Raw genomic sequence first — 22,082 nt, forward strand, 5'->3', positions numbered from 1 at the left:
CCCCTCATAGAGCTGGGCAGAGCCCAGCACCCCACAAATAGCTGGTGAGCCTTCCTGGGGCACCCCTTTGTAAAGTGTCACTTCCTGCCTTTCCATGGAGCCACGCTTCCCAGCCTCTTCCCCTCCTTTTGTCCCTGGGGGTTCTCTGATTATCAGCTCCTCTGGTCATGCCTGGGGCCAAGGGGCAGTTCAGACAGTCTGGGGACCTTGGGCCTCCTGTGGTGATGGCCAGGTAGGGCTCTCCCTCCACCTCGGTTGTTACAAATTAAGTACTAATCCAATCTGGCATGCCAAATACAGAGGGGGGATATTTTTAAGCTCCCATTGTGGAGAAGGAAGGATGGAGAGTCTTGAGAGGAATGTTGTCAAGGGACCAAAAATCCTCGGCTGTTTCAGTCCCTGCGGTCTCTGTACAGCCCCAGGGGATGGGCTTCCTCGCAGCCCCTGGAACCGCTGTGCTTTTGCCATTAAAATTCCTTCTATTAATGACTCATTGTCAGTGCCCTGAAAGGAAATGTGAGGGGAGGCTAGGGAGGTGGCCCCTGTTAGCAGGGCCAACCTGGGTCCAGATGACCCAATGTTGGAGCCCTGGTGCCCTCAGTAGTGAGCCCTTTTGCCAAGGCCCTGCTGCCTCAGTTTCCTTATCTGGAGACGCTGTTTTCAGAGGGCCCTGCCGCTGTGGCTTCCCTGGTGGCTCAGTCGGTAAAGAATTCGCCTACTGTACAAGAGACCCAGGTTCAATCTCTGGGTTGGAAAGATCCCCTGGATAAAGGAATGACTACCCACTCCAGTATTCTTGCCTAGAGAATTCCATGGACAGAGGAGCCTGGTGGGCTATAGTCCATGGGGTCACAAAGAGTCAGACATGACTAACACTTTAACTTTTCACTGAAACTGCAGACACTGTTTGGTTCATTCTATCTTCAGTACAGGGCATTTAGCAAATGTTCAGTAAATTTCATTCAGTGAATGAGTGATTCTATGCATTATCTTCTCTCCACCTGACATCAGCCAGTGCCAAGACTACCCAACACATAGGAATTGCTTTAAAATATTTAAATGAGTCTGTGTACCCCTCCCCCCACTGCCATTCCTAGTGCTACTTCTGACCCTTTGTAATTACTCATAAATACAAAATGTTTGTTGAATGAATGTTTCTGATCATGCCTCCCACCCCTGACTCACTATGTTGTACCCACTTACTCAGTCGGGACTAGAAAATACTGACCTATTTTCTAGGTGCACACTGCGTGCCAGGCTGAGCCTGTGCTGAAACTTCCCCTCCCCTTCCTGTCTTGCTGTGTTGGGGATTCGGTTCTCTCCAGAGTACCAAGGGTGGTAGTTGCCATATCCCTCTCATTTCAGTCAGAGGAGAGGTAGGGTCAGTGAGCTGCCAAGCTGAAGTTGGGTGACAGACAGGGAGGCTGCCTGTCAATCTCGAAACTGCCCCCGGGCTCCAAGTGAGCACCGCGTTGTGGCGCTCCTAGTGCTGGAGAATGGCTGACTATTGATAAAAAAGAAATGTCCCCCTGCGCTTTCCAAATTAAGACGACATTTAACCGAGTTGCTCGCTAGCTCGCCTGCTCCTTCAGTCTCCCGGGGGACGGAGCCCATCTTGGTGAAAGATGTTTGAGCATGTCCAAAGCCTCAGCTCTGACATCTCAGCTGATGTCAAGAAGTTTCTGTAACCTTTCCGTTCAGCACACTCAGTTCTATCAGCATACGCACTGTCTCACTCTCAACTGTTTCTTGGGGGAAAGGGCTGGCATCAGACCTTGGAGGGGTTGCAAGGTTTGGGCAAGAGCACCAAGGCTCACCAACGTACACCCCAGCCCTGATCAAAGGTCAGTTGCCTCAGAAACAGCTCTACCTACAAGTTCTCCAGATTCTGTGGGGAATCGAGGATCACAGTGGTCCTTAATCTTATTTAGGTCACAGACCCCTTTGAGAATCAGATGAAAGCACTGTCTCCTTCTCATGGAAAAGTACGCATCCTCCCAATTTTGCATGCCATTCAGCAGATCCTTAGATCCCAAAGCTCGACCAGGAACCTCAGGTTAAGGACCCTTGATATATCAGAAAGAACATCATCTGAATTTCAGATGTAGAAGCTAGCTCTGCCACAAGCCTGCTGTGTGGCTCTGGGCCAGTCAGTCCTTTCTGCCTTGCTATTTCTTTGGCAATAAAGCGTTCAGACTCCTTGTGATTAAAACTGCCTGTCTGTGGAGGTTTAGTGATTTAGAGCAGTGCTGCTTACCGTTTTTATAGGTCACATGTTCCTTTGAAAATCTGACAACTCTGTATCTTCTGCCTAGAAAAAAAGCCTGTACACAAAGTTTTGCCTAGTATGCAGGGGTTCCAAGGACTACAGATTTAGGTCTTTTGAACTAGAGGGAGGCAGTGATCCAATTGTGAGCAATGGTTCCAGTTTCTTTAGGTCATCTCTTCTTCTCATCTCTTCTCTCCGTCTCCCAACATCAGCTCTGCACTGAAAATCCACTAGTGATTGGGGGTGAGCACTGTCTACTACAGTGCTATGGTTTTCAGACTGTTTTCATGTAATGGAACCTGTTTTTTTTTTTTTTTTTTTTTCTCTTTTCTAATGAAGTCTTATACCTGGATCTCCAGTATAGAGAAAAGGGAATCCTGTAGCATTTCTGTACCCACTGTTTCATTTTTTCTTCCATTCAACAAGTATTCATCAAGTGTTACTTTGGGCCAGGTGCCTTGCTGCTCAGATTGGAGACCCTACCTGCTTGGTGTCCCCCAGCCTCTTTCATTGGCTTGCAAATCATAGATCTTGTAAAGAGGTTATTCTGCCCTGGAGTGAGATGTCAGAGACCAAGAGACCCTGCTCCCAGAGCTCCTGAAGCATTTTGGGGGCCCCATTTTATTCATCTGTAAAATGGGATAATGGAATGATGATGCCTCACGACATTCCAAGTATGGATGATTTTCATTATCCCTAGATGGGAGTATGGTTGGCACCTTTCAGTGAACAGTGAACATGTGTTCTGAGTTCCGGAAAAGGACGAAAGGAGAGGCACAGAAATTTTTTCTTTAGTATCAGGGAGAGCCTCCACATTGTTGAGAAGCTGAATAGACTGAACCTTGGGAAAATATTTTGCTGTTTTTTTTCATCCCCTCCTCCCCTGGAAGGTTTGCTGCTGTCAGCGTCAATTTCATAGACCCAGTTCACACACTGTCCTCTAGGGCCTGAATTCACTGCTGTGACAGAGGAAGGTTTACCCACAATCAGTGGGTCTGGAAAGAGGACTTCTGCACCTGAAGGGCTGCTTGCTAGGGAAGGACAGGAGTCTGCAGAGGCCCAGCCTGCATCAAGTCAGTGACAAGTCCCTCTCATTCTGTGCTCAGAAGAGCAGAGATGTGCAGCCTCAGAGGCTTTGGAAATATACTTTTCAATGTTTTTCCTGAGGGGATTTCAGGCAAGTCCACTCTGGCAAAAGCCCACCTGTGGTAGCTCTTCCTTTGTTTTCCTTGGCTGGCAGTCTAGTGCCAAAGTTGAGAGCATGGGTTTTGGTGTTGGACAAGCCTAGTTCCAATTTCTGGCTCTGCCTCCTTTCTCTGCTTGATCTTGGGCAAGACACTCAGCTTCTCCCAAGTCTCATGGCCTTGTATCTGAAATGGGGATAATAACACCTCCCCTCCTTGGGTTGTGAGGAAATGAAATTAAATCCTATTGTAAAGACTGGTGCCTGGCCCCTGTTAATACTCTATATATACTCATGCTTTTCTTAGCTTTAATTTTCAGCTGGAAGCGGATTATTTGGTACTGTAGCAATAGGGGAGTGAGGGTCAAGTGTACCTGTGTCCATCATCGCTGACCTAACACTGTACACCCTCCCATCTTGGCCCACAGTGATGCTGCGGCCAGCGACTGGATGACAAAGAACCCTCACTCTACTCTTCCCTCCTCCCTTGCCCTCCTGACAGGTGCAAACAGGGTAACCACCCACTACTTTTCCTTTATTAGTAGGTCAGAGAGCTTTGCCTGGTGCCCCAGGATCCAGTCCCCAACCCTCCAGTGTGCAACCAGGCCCTCCTTCCTGCTTGAGATGCTCCTTGGCATCTGTTTTGCAAAGAGGATTAACCCTCTGTGCTCTTCTTCCATGTGTTTTGCCAGCAAACACTTAGCCACAAACTGCCTCCCTCCTCCAAAAATTCCACCAGTAGAGCCAGGACTTAACATCGGGTTGCTTTGGTCAGCCAGCTCTTTGTCCTGGGGCTCCCGCCTGCTTTGTGGGGCAGCCTCCGTCACCCTAAAGTTCTCAGGCCACCTCTGGTCAGTGAGTTCAAAGATTAGAGACACCAGTTCCTGTCCCAGAATCCTCAGGGCCTGGGCTTCCTAACATCTCCCGGGGTCCCCGGTTCCTGGATCCACTGGCCCCTGCTGCTGCTGCTGCCACTGCTGGTCCTGCTCTCGGCCCCCTTGTTTCCAGCTAGGCCCGTGGGGCCTTCGGAGCCCGCGGCCCCGCTGGTGGCCAGGTCTAGACTGAGGGTCCTCCCGCAGACGGAGAGCCGCCGCAGCACCTCGGAGGCGGCCTCCACCGGCACGGCGGGGCGCTGCTCCAGCAGCATCTCCAGCAGCGAGCTCATCTCCGACAGGAAGGTGCTGGCCAGCCGCGTGCCTGTCGGGCTCAGCTCGGGCGCCTTGCCGAACGTCTGGAAGGTCCTGGGCTCCTCCGAGGTCGCAGAGTCCGGGGAGAACACGTTGTCACGGTAGTTGGTGGAGATGGGCAAAGAAAGTCTTGCCATCCAGGCCGGATCGGGGACGCTCAGCCGGTCCAGGGCCAGGCCTGCAGGGGGCGAAGGGGACGCGGTGAGGGCGGAGCCCCGGGCGGACGGGCGGGGCGCCAGACAAAGGAGGGAAGGGAAATGGGGGGGACCGATGGGGCGGCCGGAGGGGGGCGGGAAGGAAGAGGCCCTGACAGGGAAGCGCGCCGGGCAGGAAGGCAGCGACTGAGGTTCGCTCGTGAGCTGGAGTGAGGACGCGGCCGCGGGAGGAGGAAGGCCTAGAATTAGAAATTGGCCTCTTTCTCAAGCATCTCCCAGTCTCCGGGGGCGTTTCGGGTTTAGGTGGCCTCCATCCATCCCTGAACAGCCAGGATTTTCACTTCCTCAGGACAGACACCACTAGCTGAGCATGGGGGCGCTGGAGGGATTCCCCTTTTTAGCTAATGCTGTAGTTCCTGGCTTGGTGCTGCCTTCCTTTCCTATTCATAATAATAATATAATAGTGACCGCTTATTAAGTACTTCTGTGCCAAGCAATTTACATAACTATCTCATTTAACCTCCACACACACCTTTGAAGTCAAGAGTATTTTATGGATGAGGAAACAAGTTCCAGGAAGTTCAGTCATTCATCTACCAGGCACCCAAAGCCAGATTTGACCCACAGGTCTGATGATTGGAAGCCCCCTGTAACTGTACCACTGAGACCCACTGTCTGGAGAGCTTGCCCTTCCTCTCTCCCTGGATGCTAGGTGCTCACCTGTGGTTCTGGTTTCCCTGGCCTGCCAAGGTCTGTACTGTCACTCGCTCTCAATACCGCATGCTCTCGACACTGCAACCTTCGCCTCTCAAGCTGCAGGAAACCCTGTGAAGGGGCTGGCCGCCTAAGAGCTGTCCCAGGAAAGGGACGGGGCAGTGAAAAAGTGTCCCCCTGACCCCAAATCCCACCATCACACTTCTCCTTTTGCCATCTCTTCAACAGAAAATCCTGTCTTAGGAAACCAGTCCCAGGCCCAGTGATAGAGGCCAGGGCAGAGGAGACAAAGCATAGGCCTTGTGGTTAAGCATCTGTATCTTTAAAAAAAAAAAAAAGCACAACATTTACTTTAATACTTAAGGTGAGCCGGTTTAAAATCTGTGCATAGAGTGAAAGACTGGAAAGGGATAAGTCAAAGTGTTAGCTGAAATTGCCCCGGGCAGAAATGATTTATTCCCTTTTTGTTTATCTACATTTGTCTCTATTAACCAAATATTACTTTTGTGATTTTGAACAGTTATTCCAAAATACAGCTAAATGCTGTTTCTATTGATAAATGAGTCTTGTTCTTGCCTTGTCAGTGCGGGGTTAGGCAGGCTGTGAGGCAGGGTCAGCCCCTTTCCTACTGGTCCAGCCCACACCCAGGGCTTAGTGAATGTTTATTGAATGATTGAATGAACATAAATATTAACCCTGGACATTTGGGAAATGTAAACCTTAGTTCCCTGAGACTCTGGGGTAATAAGGTTGAAACTCTTCTGGTGTTACAGAATCAGGCTTTTCCTTGTACAAGGGTCAGAGAGCTTCAGAAGGAATGAAGCTTAGAATGAGAAAATCAGTGGAGTGTAGGAGAATGGCTGAAACATGATGGTGAATTCACTCCGAGGCAGGTGGGCACTGGGCAGACCAGGGTTTGATTTCCTAGCTTTGCAGCTTATGAGCAGTGTGAACTTGGAAGACTTGCTTAATCTCCCTGAGCCTCTTTTTTTTCTCTTATAAAGTGGTGCGATAGTCACACTTATCTTGTAGGTGGCTATGAGGATGCAATGAGCTCATGCAGCCAATAAAATATGATCATCATCACATCCTCCGGTGGGGCTTTTATCTGGTGCGGCTGAGACCCCAGTGTCGGGCACATTCACCAGTAGCCCCATCACGGTCCACCCTGTGGGCAGCGCAGGCTCCGCTACGGTTGCTGTGCTGTTCATTCCCCGACTTGTTACCATCCTCCTGTGCTCCTTGCCCTCTGTGCTATGAGGAATCGGGACCACGTGGGAACGAAGCCCACAGGTTCCCGAACAAAGCTGGGGCAGAGAGCTATAACACCAGCACTGAGGTCATCTGAAATTTTCTAATAGCCAGATTTAAAAAGTAAAAAGAAAAGGTGAAATTAATTTATGTAAGTTTTTTATATTTAATATCATTTTATCATGTAATCAATATTTTTAAAATTATTAATGAGATGCTTATTTTTTCATACTAAGTCTTCAAACTCTGGAGTGTGTTTTATACTTCTATCACATCTCAGCTGGTCCAGCCATTTTCACACATGGCTATTGGTTATTGGAATGGACCTCATAGCTCTACATTCTAGACAATGCAGTCCTATAAAGTTCTCTGTATTTGTGCTGTCCAAAGCAATATCCATTAGACACATGTAGTCCTGGAAACATGGCTGGTATGACTGAGGAACTGAATTTTTCATTTTACTTAATTTTAATTAGATTTCATTTTACTTAATTTTAATTTAGAGCCACACTGCCTGGGTTAATAACCATAGGCTACACAACCTTGAGAAAATTATTAAAACCCTGGCCCCTCAGTTTGTTTTTTTTTTTTCCTTTATGAAATGGGGATAATGAATAGTCCCAATCTCAGAAGATTTTCTCATGAGGCACTTAGAAGAGGAACTAGCACACAGAAAGCACGCAATAAATGTTAGCTATATTTTTTTAACCAAGGAAAGGGAAATCCCTGCCATGCCTTCAGCACACAGAGTATGTCCAGATGAGAAATAGATTATTAACTGTGCCACAGAAAACCACAGCGTAGGTCAGACTTAGTGTGTGTTTCTTGAAGGAGGCTGACTGATGTGTGTTGGGGGGGAGGTATGGGGGTGCTAGCAGATTCTTGAGTTCTCATGGTAAAGAGATCTTCAAACACATTAAAGAAATGCAGATGAGTGGCGTAGGAAGTAAAGAGAGGTCCCCTAATGGTAGGTGGGCCCAGGTTGACTTCCATTCCATCACTGATGAGCTAGGTGATTCTGGGCAGGCTGTGTTACCTTTCTGAGCCTCAGTTTGCTGATTTCTAAGTTGGAACTCCTAATGTCTACCTCAGAAAACTGTGTGGAAGCTTAACTTGAGATAATGCCTCCAAGATGCTTCCTTAGTACCTGGCACACACCAAGAGCTCAGTAATTGTTCACTATTCTTTTATGACTTTTTAAATGCATAATCAAAGACAAATCTGGTCTTTAAACAAATGAAGACCTAAAGCTCCAGGGGAACTAAAAAATGTTGCTGATAGTCTTCTCCAGAAATAGACTGGCTCTGTTTCCCTGCAGTGGATTGGAGCAGCCCTCTGAAGCCTGGGCATAGGAAGAGACTGTAGGGGCAGAAGTGCGGTCAGGGTGACCCTGGGAAGTTCCTACCTGTGTGGGGGTCCAGGAGGTTTGACAGCTCTTCTTCTAGCAGCTGCTTCACAGAAAGGTCCTCTTCAGGGTCCAGGGGTCCTTCTTCCTGGTCTGGTTCTGCCTGGCCACCAGCCCTGGTGCTTGGGCCATCTGTGTCTGGGATTGCACTCCTGCAAAGGAAGCCAACCCATTCCACCAGTGAGGAAATTCACACACAAATTCATTCATTCCTGCTTATGAATATTCTGCTATTCATGCCAGCATTCATTCACCTGCAAACTGAACTGGGTTCCCAGCCCAGGCTTCAGAGTCAGACCAACCTGGGTTTCTTGATCCCAGCCCTCTTGCCTACTCTGAGTCTGTTTCTTCTTCTGTAAAATGGGAGCAATAAATAACATCCCCCTCACAGGGCATTGTGGGAGTAAAATGAGGTGTCACAGGTAAAGGCCTTAGCACAGTGTTGTAAGCACTCAGCAAACAGAAGTGACTGAATGCACAGATATTATTCACCATTGTCCCTCCATTCCTTCTCATTACCTAGTACAGAGTAGGAGTTTAGTAAACCTTGGTTGATCCAGCGCAGTCACCCTTCCATCTCTCCATCCCTCCATCCAAGTATGAGTTCCAGTGATGGCAGGGTTTTATTTTTTCTTAGCATTTATTTTTATTTACTTATTTGGCTATTCCAGGTCTTAGTTGTAGCATGTGGCATCTAGTTTCCTGACTAGGGATGGAACCTGAGCCCCTTGCATTGGAAATGCGGAGTCTGAGCCACTGGACCATCAGGGAGGTCTCCAAGGGCAAGGATTTTTGTCTGTGTCATTCCCTGCTCTCTCACCAGTGCTCTGAACAGAGGTTGGCACATAGTAGGTGCTTGATAAATACCTGGTGGACTGAATGACTGAATGTTCCCTCCTCCTTGTTTGAGGCTAAATCCCAGACCAGAAGAGCAGGTCAATAGAGGATGCAGCTGAGGTAAGGCATCCCAAAACTACTAAGAGTCTACTATGGGATCTCTTGCTGTCTCCCTGGCCTTTCCTCCTATGGCCCCTCTCTATCACTGAGGAGGCCAGTTCCTGGGACTACCTCGGCACAGTGGGCAGGCCTGGCTTCTCATCCCAGCATCTGGGAAGGCTCCCTAACAGCCTTTAAGGCCTGGAGTCCTTGCTGCTTTTTCTCTATGGCCATTTCAGCAGGAAGGTGGCAAGTTTGCAAGTAATGACAACAACTAATGTTTATTGAGCAATTACTCTGAGTCAGACATATGCTTTGCAAGGTATATTTGCCTTCTCATCAAACCTTTCACTTCTGTAAGGGCTTCTCTTGTTATCATCCTCATTTTACAAATGAGAAAACCAAGACTTGTAAGATTATGCATCTTGCACAAGGTTTTCACAGGTTAAGTAATGAAGTCAGATTTCAAAGGCAGGCTGAGGTGACTCTGGAGTGTGTGTGCTCACCCCTACTCTACAGCATTTCTAGCTATTTTTGCCAAAAACCAACCAAACAAAATGACTATAAGATGTCACAGCAAGAGCACTGAACTGGAAGTCAGTGTCCTGAGAGCCAGCCTCAGCTTTGCCACTCACTGGTCATTTGACCTTGAGCAAATTCACTTTAAGGGGAAAGGACTTAGCATTGTTTGTATACCTCCTTTGTTCCAGGCACTGGGCCACAGGCTTAGAACACTTGTGGTCACTAAATTCTTACCCCATCACTACAAGGAAGTGGCGACCTCCATCTCACAGATGAGAAACTGCAGGCCTGAGGCTTGATCTGACTTACTCAAGTTTACGTAGCTGGGTAGGATCAAACTACTTAGAGCCTCAGTTTCTCCGTCTGTAACAAGAGGGAGTTAAATTAGTTGTCCTCTTGAGGTCTCTTTAATTCTAGGACAGCCCAAAGAAACACACCCACATACCCATATCCTCAGCCAGGAACCTTCATATTATATTTAAAGGTCAAGAGCAAGAAGGCTGAACGTTATAGATTTAAAGTCCATAGTCTAGTCCCTCTGAAGTCAGAGGACAGATAGAGCCTCGGAGATGAAGTCATTTCCTTGACTCTGGGTCCTGTAAATACTATTAATACAGTAGCTCCAGGACCAAGCTGTCTGGGTGGGGGGATGGATGCTGTTCGCTGCAGTCTCCCAGGGGAGCAGCATCTGGAATGTGATCACCCTTCCTTACAGCACAGAGGCTGCAGGGGTGAGGGCAGGCTGGTGGGGAAGGAGCTTGAGAAACCAGAGTTGGGGCTACGTGCTGCTTACCTGCCGCTGCCAGGCTTGGCCAAGTACTTATTTCCCCGGTGGTTTGGTTTGGGCTGGAATTGGCCCTGATGCAGCAAGGACAGCAGCTGGGAGATTTGCTACAAGACAGGAAAAATCTGTTGACTCCACACAATTCCGACCCAGCACACTTCCTCACCGGATGTTTCCCTCAATGCCGGAGCTTTCTTTTTATAGTCTTTCCTCCAGCTTCAGATGTTTGTGGATTGGTTGGGGGATGGTGAACAGTGATGGTGACGGAGGCAGGGACATGTGCAGGCAGGTTCCCTGCTTGGCTTTGTGTCAACTACACATTCCCGGGACCTGGGTGTCTGAGAGAAAGAATAAGGGTCCTCTGGGGGACCCCATGAGACCTGCCCCTGGTGGACACTGTGAGATTGGTGTGGAAAAGGCATTTCCTGACTATAAATGTATTATTACTTTAATAAGGATCATCTTAAAGTGTTGTATCCCCCTCTTCAGCAGTATTCAAACACTCAGCCAATGTTGGTGGGTCAGATGTAACTATGTTATAAGAAGGCAGAGGGTGTCTTTGAATCATTTATTCATCCTTTCATTCATTCGACAAGTATTTAATGAGGGCCTGCTTGTGCCAGGGCCTGTGCTTGCTATGGAAGTAAGAATGAGATCATGGCCCAGTCGCTGCTCTCAGGGAACTCCCAGTCTGCCTGGGAGGACAGTCAGGGGAGATAGGGCATGTGGGCTACTATGGGGGGTTACATCGGAGTTGGGAAAGGATAGAGGTCAAGTGGAGCAGATGAAAGCCCCTTACCCAATTTAGAACAAGGAGGGAGTTGTGTGTGTTGGGGGCAGGTAGCTACAGGGGGAAGTCATTCACTTATTTCAACAAATGTTATCTCTGTTCATACTGCATCACAGGCCCCTGTACTGAGACCTGGAGTTTCCATAGAGGGTTAGCAAGTGGAGAGAGGGTGAGGGTCTGGGTGAGGGGTGAAAGGTCAGTCAGAAGGTGCTCAAGCTGAAAGGCCAGAGGAGACAGTGGAGTTTCAGAAAGGCTGGTGAATGGAACAGGGGGGGTGGGTGAGATGTTCAGGGCCAGGCCGCACAGGCTCTTATGAGGGAGGCAACAGACCAAGTCAAAGTCGTTTCTAGCTTGTTGTGTGATGACAGGCAGGTTTTTAGAGGTACTCTGATCTCAGTTTCCTCATCTCTAAGGTGAATCTAAAAATACTACCCAGCGCTGGCTCCTTCACAGGCTTGTCAGGATTAATTAGGTGGTTTGAAAGTTTAAAATGCTCCACAGAGTCCAGGGGTTTGGGCTGTTACTCCTAGAAATGTTGTGTCTGCCTCCCGGGCCCAGGTTACCTCCCCTCTGAGGAGATCCCTCCGCCCTTTGGGCAGCTGTGACAGAAAGGGCTGACCTCAGAGGAGGTCTGGAAGGGGAGGTGGCTGGGACTGGGGTTTCACTGTGACTTGGGAATGTCAGGGCCCCACTGCCCACCTCAGGGCCGTTCCCACCTCCTGGCCCAGGCCCAGAAGCCCTCCTAAAGCATCTGTCTCCCTTTTCTCGAGTGACAGTCAATACTTCAGGGACACTCCCTGAGTGCCAGCCCCTAGGTGATGTGCTGTCATTCAGGGTCATTTCACAGCTAGAGTCAGACTCGAGTCAGACTCAGGTTCAAATCCTAAATCTTCCCCTGCTCCATTTCCCATCCCACCTTAAGGAATCCTGAGGCTCAGTTTCCTCAGCAATAAATCAGGGGATAATAACAAGACCCAGGTCATGTGTTGGTTGTGTATATGAGGATTAAATGAGTGAAAGTCTATAAATCACTTAGTAATAGATCTCAGGATAAGCACTCATGAACTGTCCAGTGGTATCTAAAATCATGTCATTCTTTAGTAACCCAAGGAAAAGGATGCTATTATACCCATTTTGCAGATGTGGCACCTGAGACTCACAGGGGCTATCTAGCAATTAGAGGCAGGGCTGGATGGAATTGGAACCCAGATCTGACTCCACTGCAGCACTGTGCTATTGGAAAGACACAAGCATTAGGCAAGCTGCCTCTTACCCTTAAGTCGATCTCACCTGGGTGACCTTCTCTCTTTCAATATGGTCACCCACAGGGCCTGCTCTCTGCTGTCTCTGGCAACCACCAGCACCATATTTGACACAAAGAGTTTATTCAATAAGCATTTGATGAATGAATAGGTGAATGAATGAATGACTCTGGGCAACACTTCTGGGGCTGCATAGAGCCAGGGCAGGACTCCTGAAAGAGCAGCTGGGCCACCTCCAGGTGGCTTCCTGGGGAAGAGGTGGGGGAAGGAAGCTGTGTCCTTGCTCTGCAGGAAACATGAGCTGATGGCCTGGCTCACGACAGAAGTGTGCCTTGGGCACAGGGAAATGATCTGGGGTTCAGAGGAGTTGATATGGGTGTGAGATCAGGCCCCATCCCGGAAAAAGCTTTCCCATTTGTGTCCAGTAAACCCTAGGTCACTGGACACAGCCATTCATCTTCCCATTTAATCTTCAACCCCCTGGGAGGTAGACACAGGTAAGTTTGGTATCACAACTCCTATCTTATAGATGAAGAAAATAATATAAAGTTGCCCAGCTCCTAAAGTGACTGTGCCGAAATTTGAACCTAGATCTGCTGAACTCCCAAGTCCCAAGGTTGTTTCCATTGCCCTACCCAGCAGGCCTAGCTGGCAAGCTCTGGGGTCTCAGGCAGCCCCTGAGACCCGGGGGCAGTAATGCCCATGCCAGCTTGCTTCACAGGGAAAATTGCCCAAATGAGATGAAAGCAGGTACTGTTAATCACTGCCTTTGCTGTGTGTCTGCTTGTGCCAGGTGCTCTGAGTAAGTGCTCAATAGGAATTAAGTGACAATTCTGTGAGGCAGATGCTCTTACTGCCATCCCTGCTTTATAGATAAGGAAACTAAAGCTCAGAGACAGTAAGTCATTTGTCCAGGATCACACAGCTAAATTCTTTTAACTCCAGAACTGAATAACTGCACCCAATGCATCCTAAGGTACTTGGTGAGCCTAAGGAATGTATGTGAGGGTAATGGGGTCTGATGCTGTTCATGGTGGTCCAGGGGTGACCAGAGAGAGAGGTACCTGAACAGGAGGCGAATCCACGGTGAGCTCCTCTACAGGGTTCCTCTCCGCAAAGGCGGCCACAGACAGCCGGACCAGGCTCCGCAGGATCTGACGGGGGCCTGACTCTTTCTCAGGGGCTACTTTACCATTGAGATTCCTCTGCCGCCTCAGGGTTGCAGAGGAGGCTGGCGGGCTCTGCAGGGCCTCCTCGCTGCCCTGGTCTCCAGGCACTCTTCCTGTGGGGCTGCCCGCAGCCTTCAGGGGCCTTGAGCGGGGCTGGCCTACAGCAGGCTGGGGCTCGGCAAGGTTCAGGTTCTCCCGGGAGGCGTTCCTCTGCCTGGGATGGTTGAAAAGGAGGTTGACAGTGTCCTGCAGCACCTCTCGGCTCTCGGCCAGCGTTCCCTGGTTGCCTTGGTTTCGCAGAGTCCTGTACAGAGTCGGTGTGAGATGAAAGGGGGCCTGCAGGCAGGAGTCCCAGCCTGCTTCCATCATTGCTTCCTCGCCCACATGCTTGGGGGGCTGCCCGACTTCGCCAGGCTCATCCACCTGGCCCCTGAGCACAGGCACAAGGTGGATGTCCGCCTTCTGAATGTGTTTCTGGGGCCTCTTGGGCTGGTGACGGTAGGTGGACTCAGCCTCCCGACAGTTGTAGGCCCTGTTGTCCTTTTTCTCCATCCGGCAGATAGACGTGATCAGAGCCAAGATCGACCCAAAGACGGCAAGCAGTACAACCAGGCAAATCACTGTGAGTACCGATGTGCTCAGGGCCCCTGGCTCACGGGCTGAATCCCTCAAGTGGTCCACACTGGTGATGAACAAGACCTGCAGCAGGGCTCCGGTCTGCAAGGAGGGGCTGCCTTGGTCTTCCACCACAATCTCCAGCTCCCACTCACTCCCAGTGAGGCTGCTGGCATTGGTGATGTTGATGAACAGCTGCCCCAGGTGGGGGCTGAGGACGAAGACACCGGCTTCGTTCCCACTCCGAATGGTGTAGAGAAGCTCTCCGTTTGCCCCCGAGTCTGCATCTCTTGCTATGATAGTCACCAAAAGGAATGGCCGAGAGCTGGGGGTGGCCTGTAGTGGTATGTCAGTGCCTGCTGGGCCCAGGCCATTGGGATTCTCAATGGGCACCAGCAAATGACCTGTGGAGGCATTTACAAGCACCGAGAGGCTGGCTCTCCCATTACTCAGTATGGGGTGAATCACCTCTGGGGCATTATCATTGACATCCAGGAGGCTGACCCAAACAGAGACACTGGATGTGAGCTGGGGCTGCCCGCTGTCCTCTGCAATCACCAGGAACTCAAAGCTTGCCATCTGTTCATAGTCCAGTGACCTTTGAGCGGTGACCTCGCCTGTGTCTGAGTCAATAGCTACCAAGTGAGAAACTGGGGAGTCCTGGATGCGGTATGAGATTTTCCCGTTAACACCCAGGTCTGCATCATGGGCCTTGATGGTGATGAGGTGAAGAGAGGGTAGGTTGTTTTCCCGAGTGGAGACCTGGTACCTGCTTTTCTCAAACACAGGTGCATTGTCATTGGCATCACTGATCTGAATGCTGAGCTGTTCCTTGGCTGATAAGGGCTGGGGTCCTTGGTCTTGGGCCAACAGAGTGAGGGTATATTGGGGCCACTGCTCTCTGTCCAGTGTGGCGTTGGTTAGCAGCATGTATGTGTTACCATTGGTCCTTTTCAGCCTGAAGTGGCCTAGCTCTTGGCTCAGCCAACAGTAGACCAGACCATTGTTTCCTGAGTCCAGGTCGTTGGCCATGATGAGAGCAATGAAACTGTCCTTGGGAAGAGCTTCGGACACCAGCAATGGTTGGGAGGCCCACGTGATGTGGATGCTTGGGACATTGTCATTGACATCCAGAACCTTGATGAGAATCTTGCAGTGGGCTGGGATGGGATTGGGACCCAGATCCCTTGCTTGGACATCCACTTCGTAGGCCGGATTCTTCTCATAGTCTAGGTGCTGGAGCAGAGTCACCTGGCCCGTCTTAGCATCAATACTGAAGGTGTTCAGCACCTCTGGAGGCACGTGCTTACTGAGAAAGTATTCCACCTCCCCATTGGGGCCTTGGTCAGGGTCTGTGGCAGTCAGGTTTATGAGGAGAGTACCAGGGGCAGCGTCTTCTTGGATTTCTAGGGCCAGTGAGCTCTCAGCAAACACAGGGCTATTGTCATTGGAGTCTAGGACGCTGACCTTGACCAAGCTGGTGCCTGACTTGGGGGGATTCCCACTATCATAGGCAGTTAACACCAGATCAAAAAATGAGTGGATTTCCCGGTCCAGCTCCTTCACCACCACCAGTTCCGCATGTTTTGTCTGATCGGGCCCCACAATGACATCCAGGGCGAAGTGCTCGCTGGGAGACAGGGTGTAGGAGTGCAGGGTGTTGGGGCCAGTGTCTGGGTCCAAAGCTCTGTCCAGGGGGATCCGGGTGCGCAGAGAGGCGCTCTCAGAGATTTCCAGCTCCTGCTCACCTTTGGGAAACTGCGGCTGGTGGTCATTGATGTCCAGCACCTGGATCTCCACGTGGATGAGCGCCCGCTCCCCTGTGGCCAGCACGTCAAAGGACACCAGGCAGGGATCCTGCTGCCGGCAAAGCTGCTCCCGGTCCAGCCGCCTCCCTGTGCTGAGCACGCCGTCCTCAGAGTCCACCTGGATGGGGAGTCCCTGGGGCAGCTGTAAGACCTGGAAGGCAGCTCCCGCCTGGCCAGGCCCCTCCTCCCGGCCCCGTTCCTGAGGCAGCTTCCCTATCACGGTGCCAGCCGGTACCTCCTCTGCCACCTGATATCTCACAGTGAGAGTGGCCACCTCCTGACAATCCCCTGAAAGGAACAAGTAGCCACCTGGCCCCAAAAGTCCCAGAAGAAGTGACAGAAGTCGCATCATGCTTACCGCCAGAGTGCGCTAGATCCAGAAACCGCTAGAGACCTTCAGGGGCTGGGCGAGTCCTCCAGTGTTTCCTGAGGGGCTTGATTAGCCCCGTTCTCCTGCCCCTAGCCCTGTTGGCACAGCCTTGTCCCATCATTAGCTAATGGAACTAACAGAAAGAAAGGCCATCTTCATCAGAAGAGATGTGAGAGGTGCAAGGACCGATGTGGTAAAATTACCAGGGGAGGCCCGGTACAGGGGCACTGTGGGTCCCCGTCAGCCAGTGATGGACAAGAGTCGGTCCAAGAGGGACTTGACCCAGTGAAGCAGGATGTGGGGATCTGACTTCCAAACAGTTGCTAGGCCAGGGAAACAGAGAAGCAGCTTTTTCCTATGGAAACCCCACCTACAGGAAAAGGGAGGGCTGTGAGTTTCTATGCCAATTACAGAAAGAGAGTTTCCGTGAAGCTGAGTGGCCTGCCGCTGAGGAGGATGCGGCTGGGGACAGGCCGGATGGGAAGGTGCTGTCCATGTGGCAAGGCAGCCGCTGAGGGGAGGGGAGCCCCTGCTGTGGCCAAGTAAGCAGACGGCCTGAGCCCCTCCTGGACGAGTCACGCCTCGGCCTCTCTTCCTTCCTTGTCTCTCCTTGTTTCCTTCGTCTCCCGTTATTCCTCTCCCATTCCTCTTTTCCCACCATTGTCTACCTCTCAGTCTTGACTCTGCCCCCATTACCCATTTTTGTCTCAAGGGAAGCAGAGCTGATTAAGAGAGTGGCCATCAGAATCGAACTGCCTGGATTCAAATTCTGACCCTGCAACTTCCCAGCTGGGTCATGTGGGACAAGTCACTCAGCCTCTCTGGGCCTCATCTTGCAAGTGCAGATGGGAATAAGAACAGTAGACCTCTCAGGCGGAAATCTTGGGGATGAAATGGAATGTGCGTGGAGAGCCTGGCCCAGAGTCATGGGCAATGACATTGTTCCTGGAGGTGGGTGTTGTGGTCTGCACAGTTTGGCCTGCCTTGGGACTGCCTCTGGCTCCTGCACTGGCCGTGGGGCAGTCCCTTGCCCACACAGACGGGACCGTAAAGGTGCCCGTGGCCTTGGCTCCTGAAGCACAATGACCTCTCTGACCCGACGGTGCAGCCTCCCTCCCGCTTCCCTTCTGGCTCCCCAGCCTCCCGGCCCATTGTTCTCCACATCTGGTCCAGCTTGAGCTCCTATCCCGGGGAATCCCCCAGCCTCCCACTCCTTGGTCTTGGAGGTTTTTATATCTTTCCCTCTCCCACACTTTCCTCTCCCTTTCCCTCCCTTCCTCCAATTCTTCACTCCCCACTGCAGTTCTTGTCCAAGAGTCCTGTCACAGAGATGAGACCCAGGAGGGGGCCAAGGGCGCAGCTGGCTTGGGTGGCCTTGAGGTGGCTTGCTCCTTCTCATTTCCTCCTGTCGCTGCTGCCCCACCATTGTCCAGTCTTGCCCTTTACCTTGAGGTTGAGTCCAGAGGTTTGTAAAGCATTTGATGTGATGGGCGTTAAGGGCCAACTTTGCCTAGGTAGGTGTTTGCAGCTCAGCCCTTAGGGCTGGAGGTGCCTGTTGGGACAAAAGTCACTCCAGTCGGGCCACTGGCCTGGAGGCTTGTGGCCATTTGGATGGCGTGATGAGGACCTCCTTGGCCTAAGCATCACCTGTGCTCCCCTCTGTACTTTCTTTTCCACCCCCTACCCCCTGCCCCCTACTCCCTGGAGATTCCCAACAGCACAGGGTCTGAATCCAATCCACAGGGTCTGAATCCTGGCTCTGGAGGCAGACAGAGCACTCACTAGCTTGGAGACAGCACAAGTCACATAACCTCTTTGGGCCTCAGTTTCCTTCTCTAGTAGAGCATGACTATCCTGCATCTCCTGAGTTTGTGGTAAGGATTCGATGAGATGCTATAAGTGAAGGCTCAGCGCAGTGCCTGGTACAGAGAAAGCACTCATTACATGGGTCTAATTTACCTGGTATTATTTGCCAGGCTTTATACCCTGAGTGCAAATGGTAAAGATGGTCTTGCATTTGTCCCTTCACTTTTTTCTCTGTCTTCTCCGCCAGGAAGTCTCACTTCCCGGGGTGTCCTCAGCTTGGGTGCAGGCCCAGGCTACCTGTCCTGCAAAGAGAGCCAGTGTGGGCCCCAGGTCCTCTGGTGGTAGCCTGCATGGTGGCCCCACTGCCTGACCCTCACTCATCCTGCTATGTGCAAGGCAGTGAGCAGGACAGAGTGACCCCCAAGGGACTCGTAGTTTCAGGTCAAGGTGGGGAAATGAAAGAAGTGGGTCCAGTGGAGTGGCTCTGGATCCAGGTCCTCCTGGAGGACCCTTAGATGCACCCAGAAGGATGTGGAGGAGTGAGCCAGAGGAGGTGGGTGGACAGCAGGGAGGCAAGGCGGGGGGAGGGAGCAGGATGGAAGAGGCCTGAGGTGGGTGAGCTGGCTCCTTATGGTCCTACAGGAGGGTCTGTGGACAGAGGAAGAGGAAGTTGGGCTGGGATGTCAGCGGGGGCCGCTGGATGATGGCGGGCCTGGGGCCCTGTGCTAAGGACTTGGACTTTGTCCTATAGGCTATGGAGAGCTTTGGAAGGGCTCTGAGCTGCATGATGAAAACAGCAGCTACCTGCCAAGCCTTGTGCTAAGTGCTTCACATACATCATCCCACGCCACCCTCACAACAGGCCATGGGTGAAAAAGCTGAGTATTGAGATTAGGTAACTTGCCCAGGATCATGCACATTTGCCTTCCAGAAAGCCCCACAGGCTGCACTCTGGGAAATGGATCAAAGGAACGGAGAAGAGGGAGGAAAGGCGGCCAGCTGGGAGTAATGCAGGGGAGCTTTGGTACAGGAAGCTCTGGTGCGGAGAACGTTTGTAGAATGCCATCTGGTGGCCAAAGGCAGAGAGGCAGGGAGGTGGGTGGCTGGAGTTCACAAATGTCCACAGCTCCAGGGAGAAGGACATGGCAACCCACTCCAGTACTCTTGCCTGGAAAATCCCATGGATGGAGGAGCCTGGTAGGCTACAGTCCATGGGGTCGCTAAGAGTTGGACACGACTGAGCGACTTCCCTTTCACTTTTCACTTTCATGCATTGGAGGACATGGCAACCCACTCCAGTGTTCTTTCCTGGAGAATCCTAGGGATGGGGGAGCCTGGTGGGCTGCTGTCTATGGGGTCGCACAGAGTCGGACGCAACTGAAGCGACTTAGCAGCAGTAGCAGCACAGCTCCAGACCCCTGTTCTTGTGCTATGTGCAGTACAGCAGAAGGACCTATACCCGGGTGATAATCATTTCTCCTAGTGGGAAGCCAACTGTGGCCTAACACCCACAGAGATAATAGAATTCAAGATTTTACCTGAGCTTTTTTTTGGCGGGGGAATGCTGCTTAGTTCCTCAACCAGGGGTCAAACCTGTGCCCTCTGCATTGAAAATGCAGTCTTAACCACAGAACCACCAGGGAAGTCCCTTATTTGAGTATTCTTCAAAGGGCATTTGTGTGTGTGTGTGTGTGTGTGTGTGTGTGTGTGTGTGTGTGTGTGCGGCCTTGACTGGGACCCATGGATGCAAAAAATGAACTCACAGGTCATGAAAACCTTTGGATTTCGTAGGTGGTTTATTATTGTTCTCTGTTTGTTTTACTCATGTCGGGGGCAGGAAGCTAAGACAACCCTTTAAGAGTCCAAAGGCAGCAAAGGAAGCACCAGAGCTTTTAAAGGCTATTGTCTCTAGGAATGAGGTCCCCATTTAGTAATATTTCCTCCTCTTTTTTGGCTGCAGGGTCAGTTGATCTTTAGCAGCCACATGTCAAGGGGTAAAACTGGAATTTGTTTGGAAAGCCTACATCACCCTGAGTCTTAAAAATAGATTCAAAGAAGCAGAAGTTGTTTCAAATCCCTAAGTCTGAAATATTTTTAAAAAGAGGGCAGGCTTGGGCTTCGTGCTTGGAGGGCTTGTTCACCACCAGCCTCTGGGTTGCTTACACTTGGGTCCATCACTATAGGGGGAGGTCGGAGAGTGAAGTGGGAAGGGTCAGGGATCAGAGGATCTCTTTAAATACCTGGGGTCCTGAAGAACCTTGAGGGGTCAGACCAGCAGGGTGGGACTCTGACACTTAAGGGACTTGAAGACCAGTTGGACGAAGGCTAAGATCATTTCCCCACATTAGGAATGTCCTGCTGGGCTGGCTGCCCACCCCCAGGGCACCCTGTGAATCTGCCCAGCTGCTGCCGTAGTCACCGTCACCAAATCAATGCACCACCAAAGTAGCATTAGAAGCTGGGAGGCTTCATTCTCAAGACCTTTCTGGTTGGGGAGGTGACTGGACCACCTAAGATTTGCCTCTTTTTTTTTTTTTCCCCAGCAAAACCTTATTGAAGTTGGAGGCATTCTAGCCTGAGGCATTGACTGGGAGACTCAAGGACTTGTTCTGGGTCACCTGTTTCTGCCCCACAGTTTGTGGTCTCTGTTGGGGGCAGATCACAGATGTCCAATTCCACCCAACTGGGTGGATTTCTGGGCCCACTGTAGAGAGAATACTTGGCAGGGAGAAATTTGCTAAGAGAGGACTTTTCAGGAAATGGAAAGGTTTTGTGTCTTGATCAAGACTGGTATCTCTCAAAAGGGTCCACGTATCATAGTCACTTGAAAAGCTTTTCAAAATACCAGGAACAGGGCAATTCATACTTTTCTTTTTTCCAGACTGCCAAAGAGAATTTTATAATTGCCAGCTCTATTTCCCTCTCTTTGAAAATGCTTCATCTTTCATATCATTTGGGACCAGATTGGGTAAGTCGATAGGACCTTTTTGCTGGGAAGAGAGGCCTAATTGATCTATATAATAAAAGGGAAAATAGATGAGGGGGAGGGGAATTGCTGAAGGTTGAGGATATTGTGAGGGGGTACCTTAGAGAACAGCTGAGGCTGTGAAGGAAGTAGGTTGATGATAAGGACTTTCTGATGGATAGTTGTAAACTGTGTAAACTCCTGTTTATAGGAGGAAACTCCTGTAAACTGTTGTAAACTCTTTCATGGTTTTCAAGAAAAGTGCAAGAAAGGATTTATAATTTATTTTGTGCTTTAGTAACCACAACACAGCCCCCAAAACTGGACCACATAAATTCTGAGTTAATAAGGGTTATACTTATGTCTCTCTCCCTAATCTTCAAAGGAGAAGAGGGCTACTTCCAGCATGTAGGTTTCAATTCTGATATACTATAGGTCATTCTACCACACACCCCTTTTCCACCCCAACCTCATTGAGAACCACTGACATAGAGCTTCTTAAACTTGTTATTTATTTTTAAAAAGTTTTGGCTGTGTTGGGTCTCTGTTGCTGTGTGCAGGCTACTCATTATGGTGGCTTCTCTTGTTGCAGAGCATGGGCTCTCGGATGCGCAGGCTTCAGTAGTTGTAGCTCACAGGCTCACAGAGCTTCTTAGAAGCACTAACAGCCTGGTAAGGGCGAACTCTGCAGCCATCAGGCCTTTCTCACCAAGCATCCTCCTGGTCCCCACCTTTCTCCTATATCTGTATCAACGCTCAGCAGAAGCTCTGTGCACACTGGTTCTTCCATATTTCTGCAGGCTCTTCTGCCTGCTTCTCTGATTCTCCCTTTGGTTTGCCTTCCTTCTGACTCCCAGGTGTGGGCATGTCCACCAAATATTCTCTTCAGCC

At 50.5% G+C, this 22,082-nt stretch overlaps 1 protein-coding gene across 2 annotated transcripts; it reads right to left on the reverse strand.

Annotated features, from left to right (window-relative positions):
- Positions 1-2,643: 2,643 nt before the first annotated feature.
- PCDH12 (protocadherin 12) lies at positions 2,644-16,732 on the reverse strand. Of its 2 annotated transcripts, XM_061151588.1 has the most exons (4): positions 13,523-16,732; positions 10,416-10,513; positions 8,165-8,316; positions 2,644-4,817 (listed from the first exon to the last, which is right to left on the reverse strand). In XM_061151588.1, exons 1-4 carry the CDS (start codon positions 16,400-16,402, stop codon positions 4,351-4,353), a joined length of 3,597 nt encoding a protein of 1,198 aa, XP_061007571.1. In that variant the 5' UTR covers positions 16,403-16,732; the 3' UTR covers positions 2,644-4,350. The 2 variants fall into 2 exon arrangements, with proteins under 2 accessions (XP_061007571.1, XP_061007572.1); XM_061151589.1 differs by lacking the exons at positions 2,644-4,817; positions 8,165-8,316 and adding an exon at positions 9,702-9,985.
- Between the last annotated feature and the right edge of the window lie 5,350 nt (positions 16,733-22,082).

The sequence above is a fragment of the Dama dama genome, chromosome 9 (assembly GCF_033118175.1).
Source record: "Dama dama isolate Ldn47 chromosome 9, ASM3311817v1, whole genome shotgun sequence".
Lineage (NCBI taxonomy): Eukaryota > Metazoa > Chordata > Mammalia > Artiodactyla > Cervidae > Dama > Dama dama.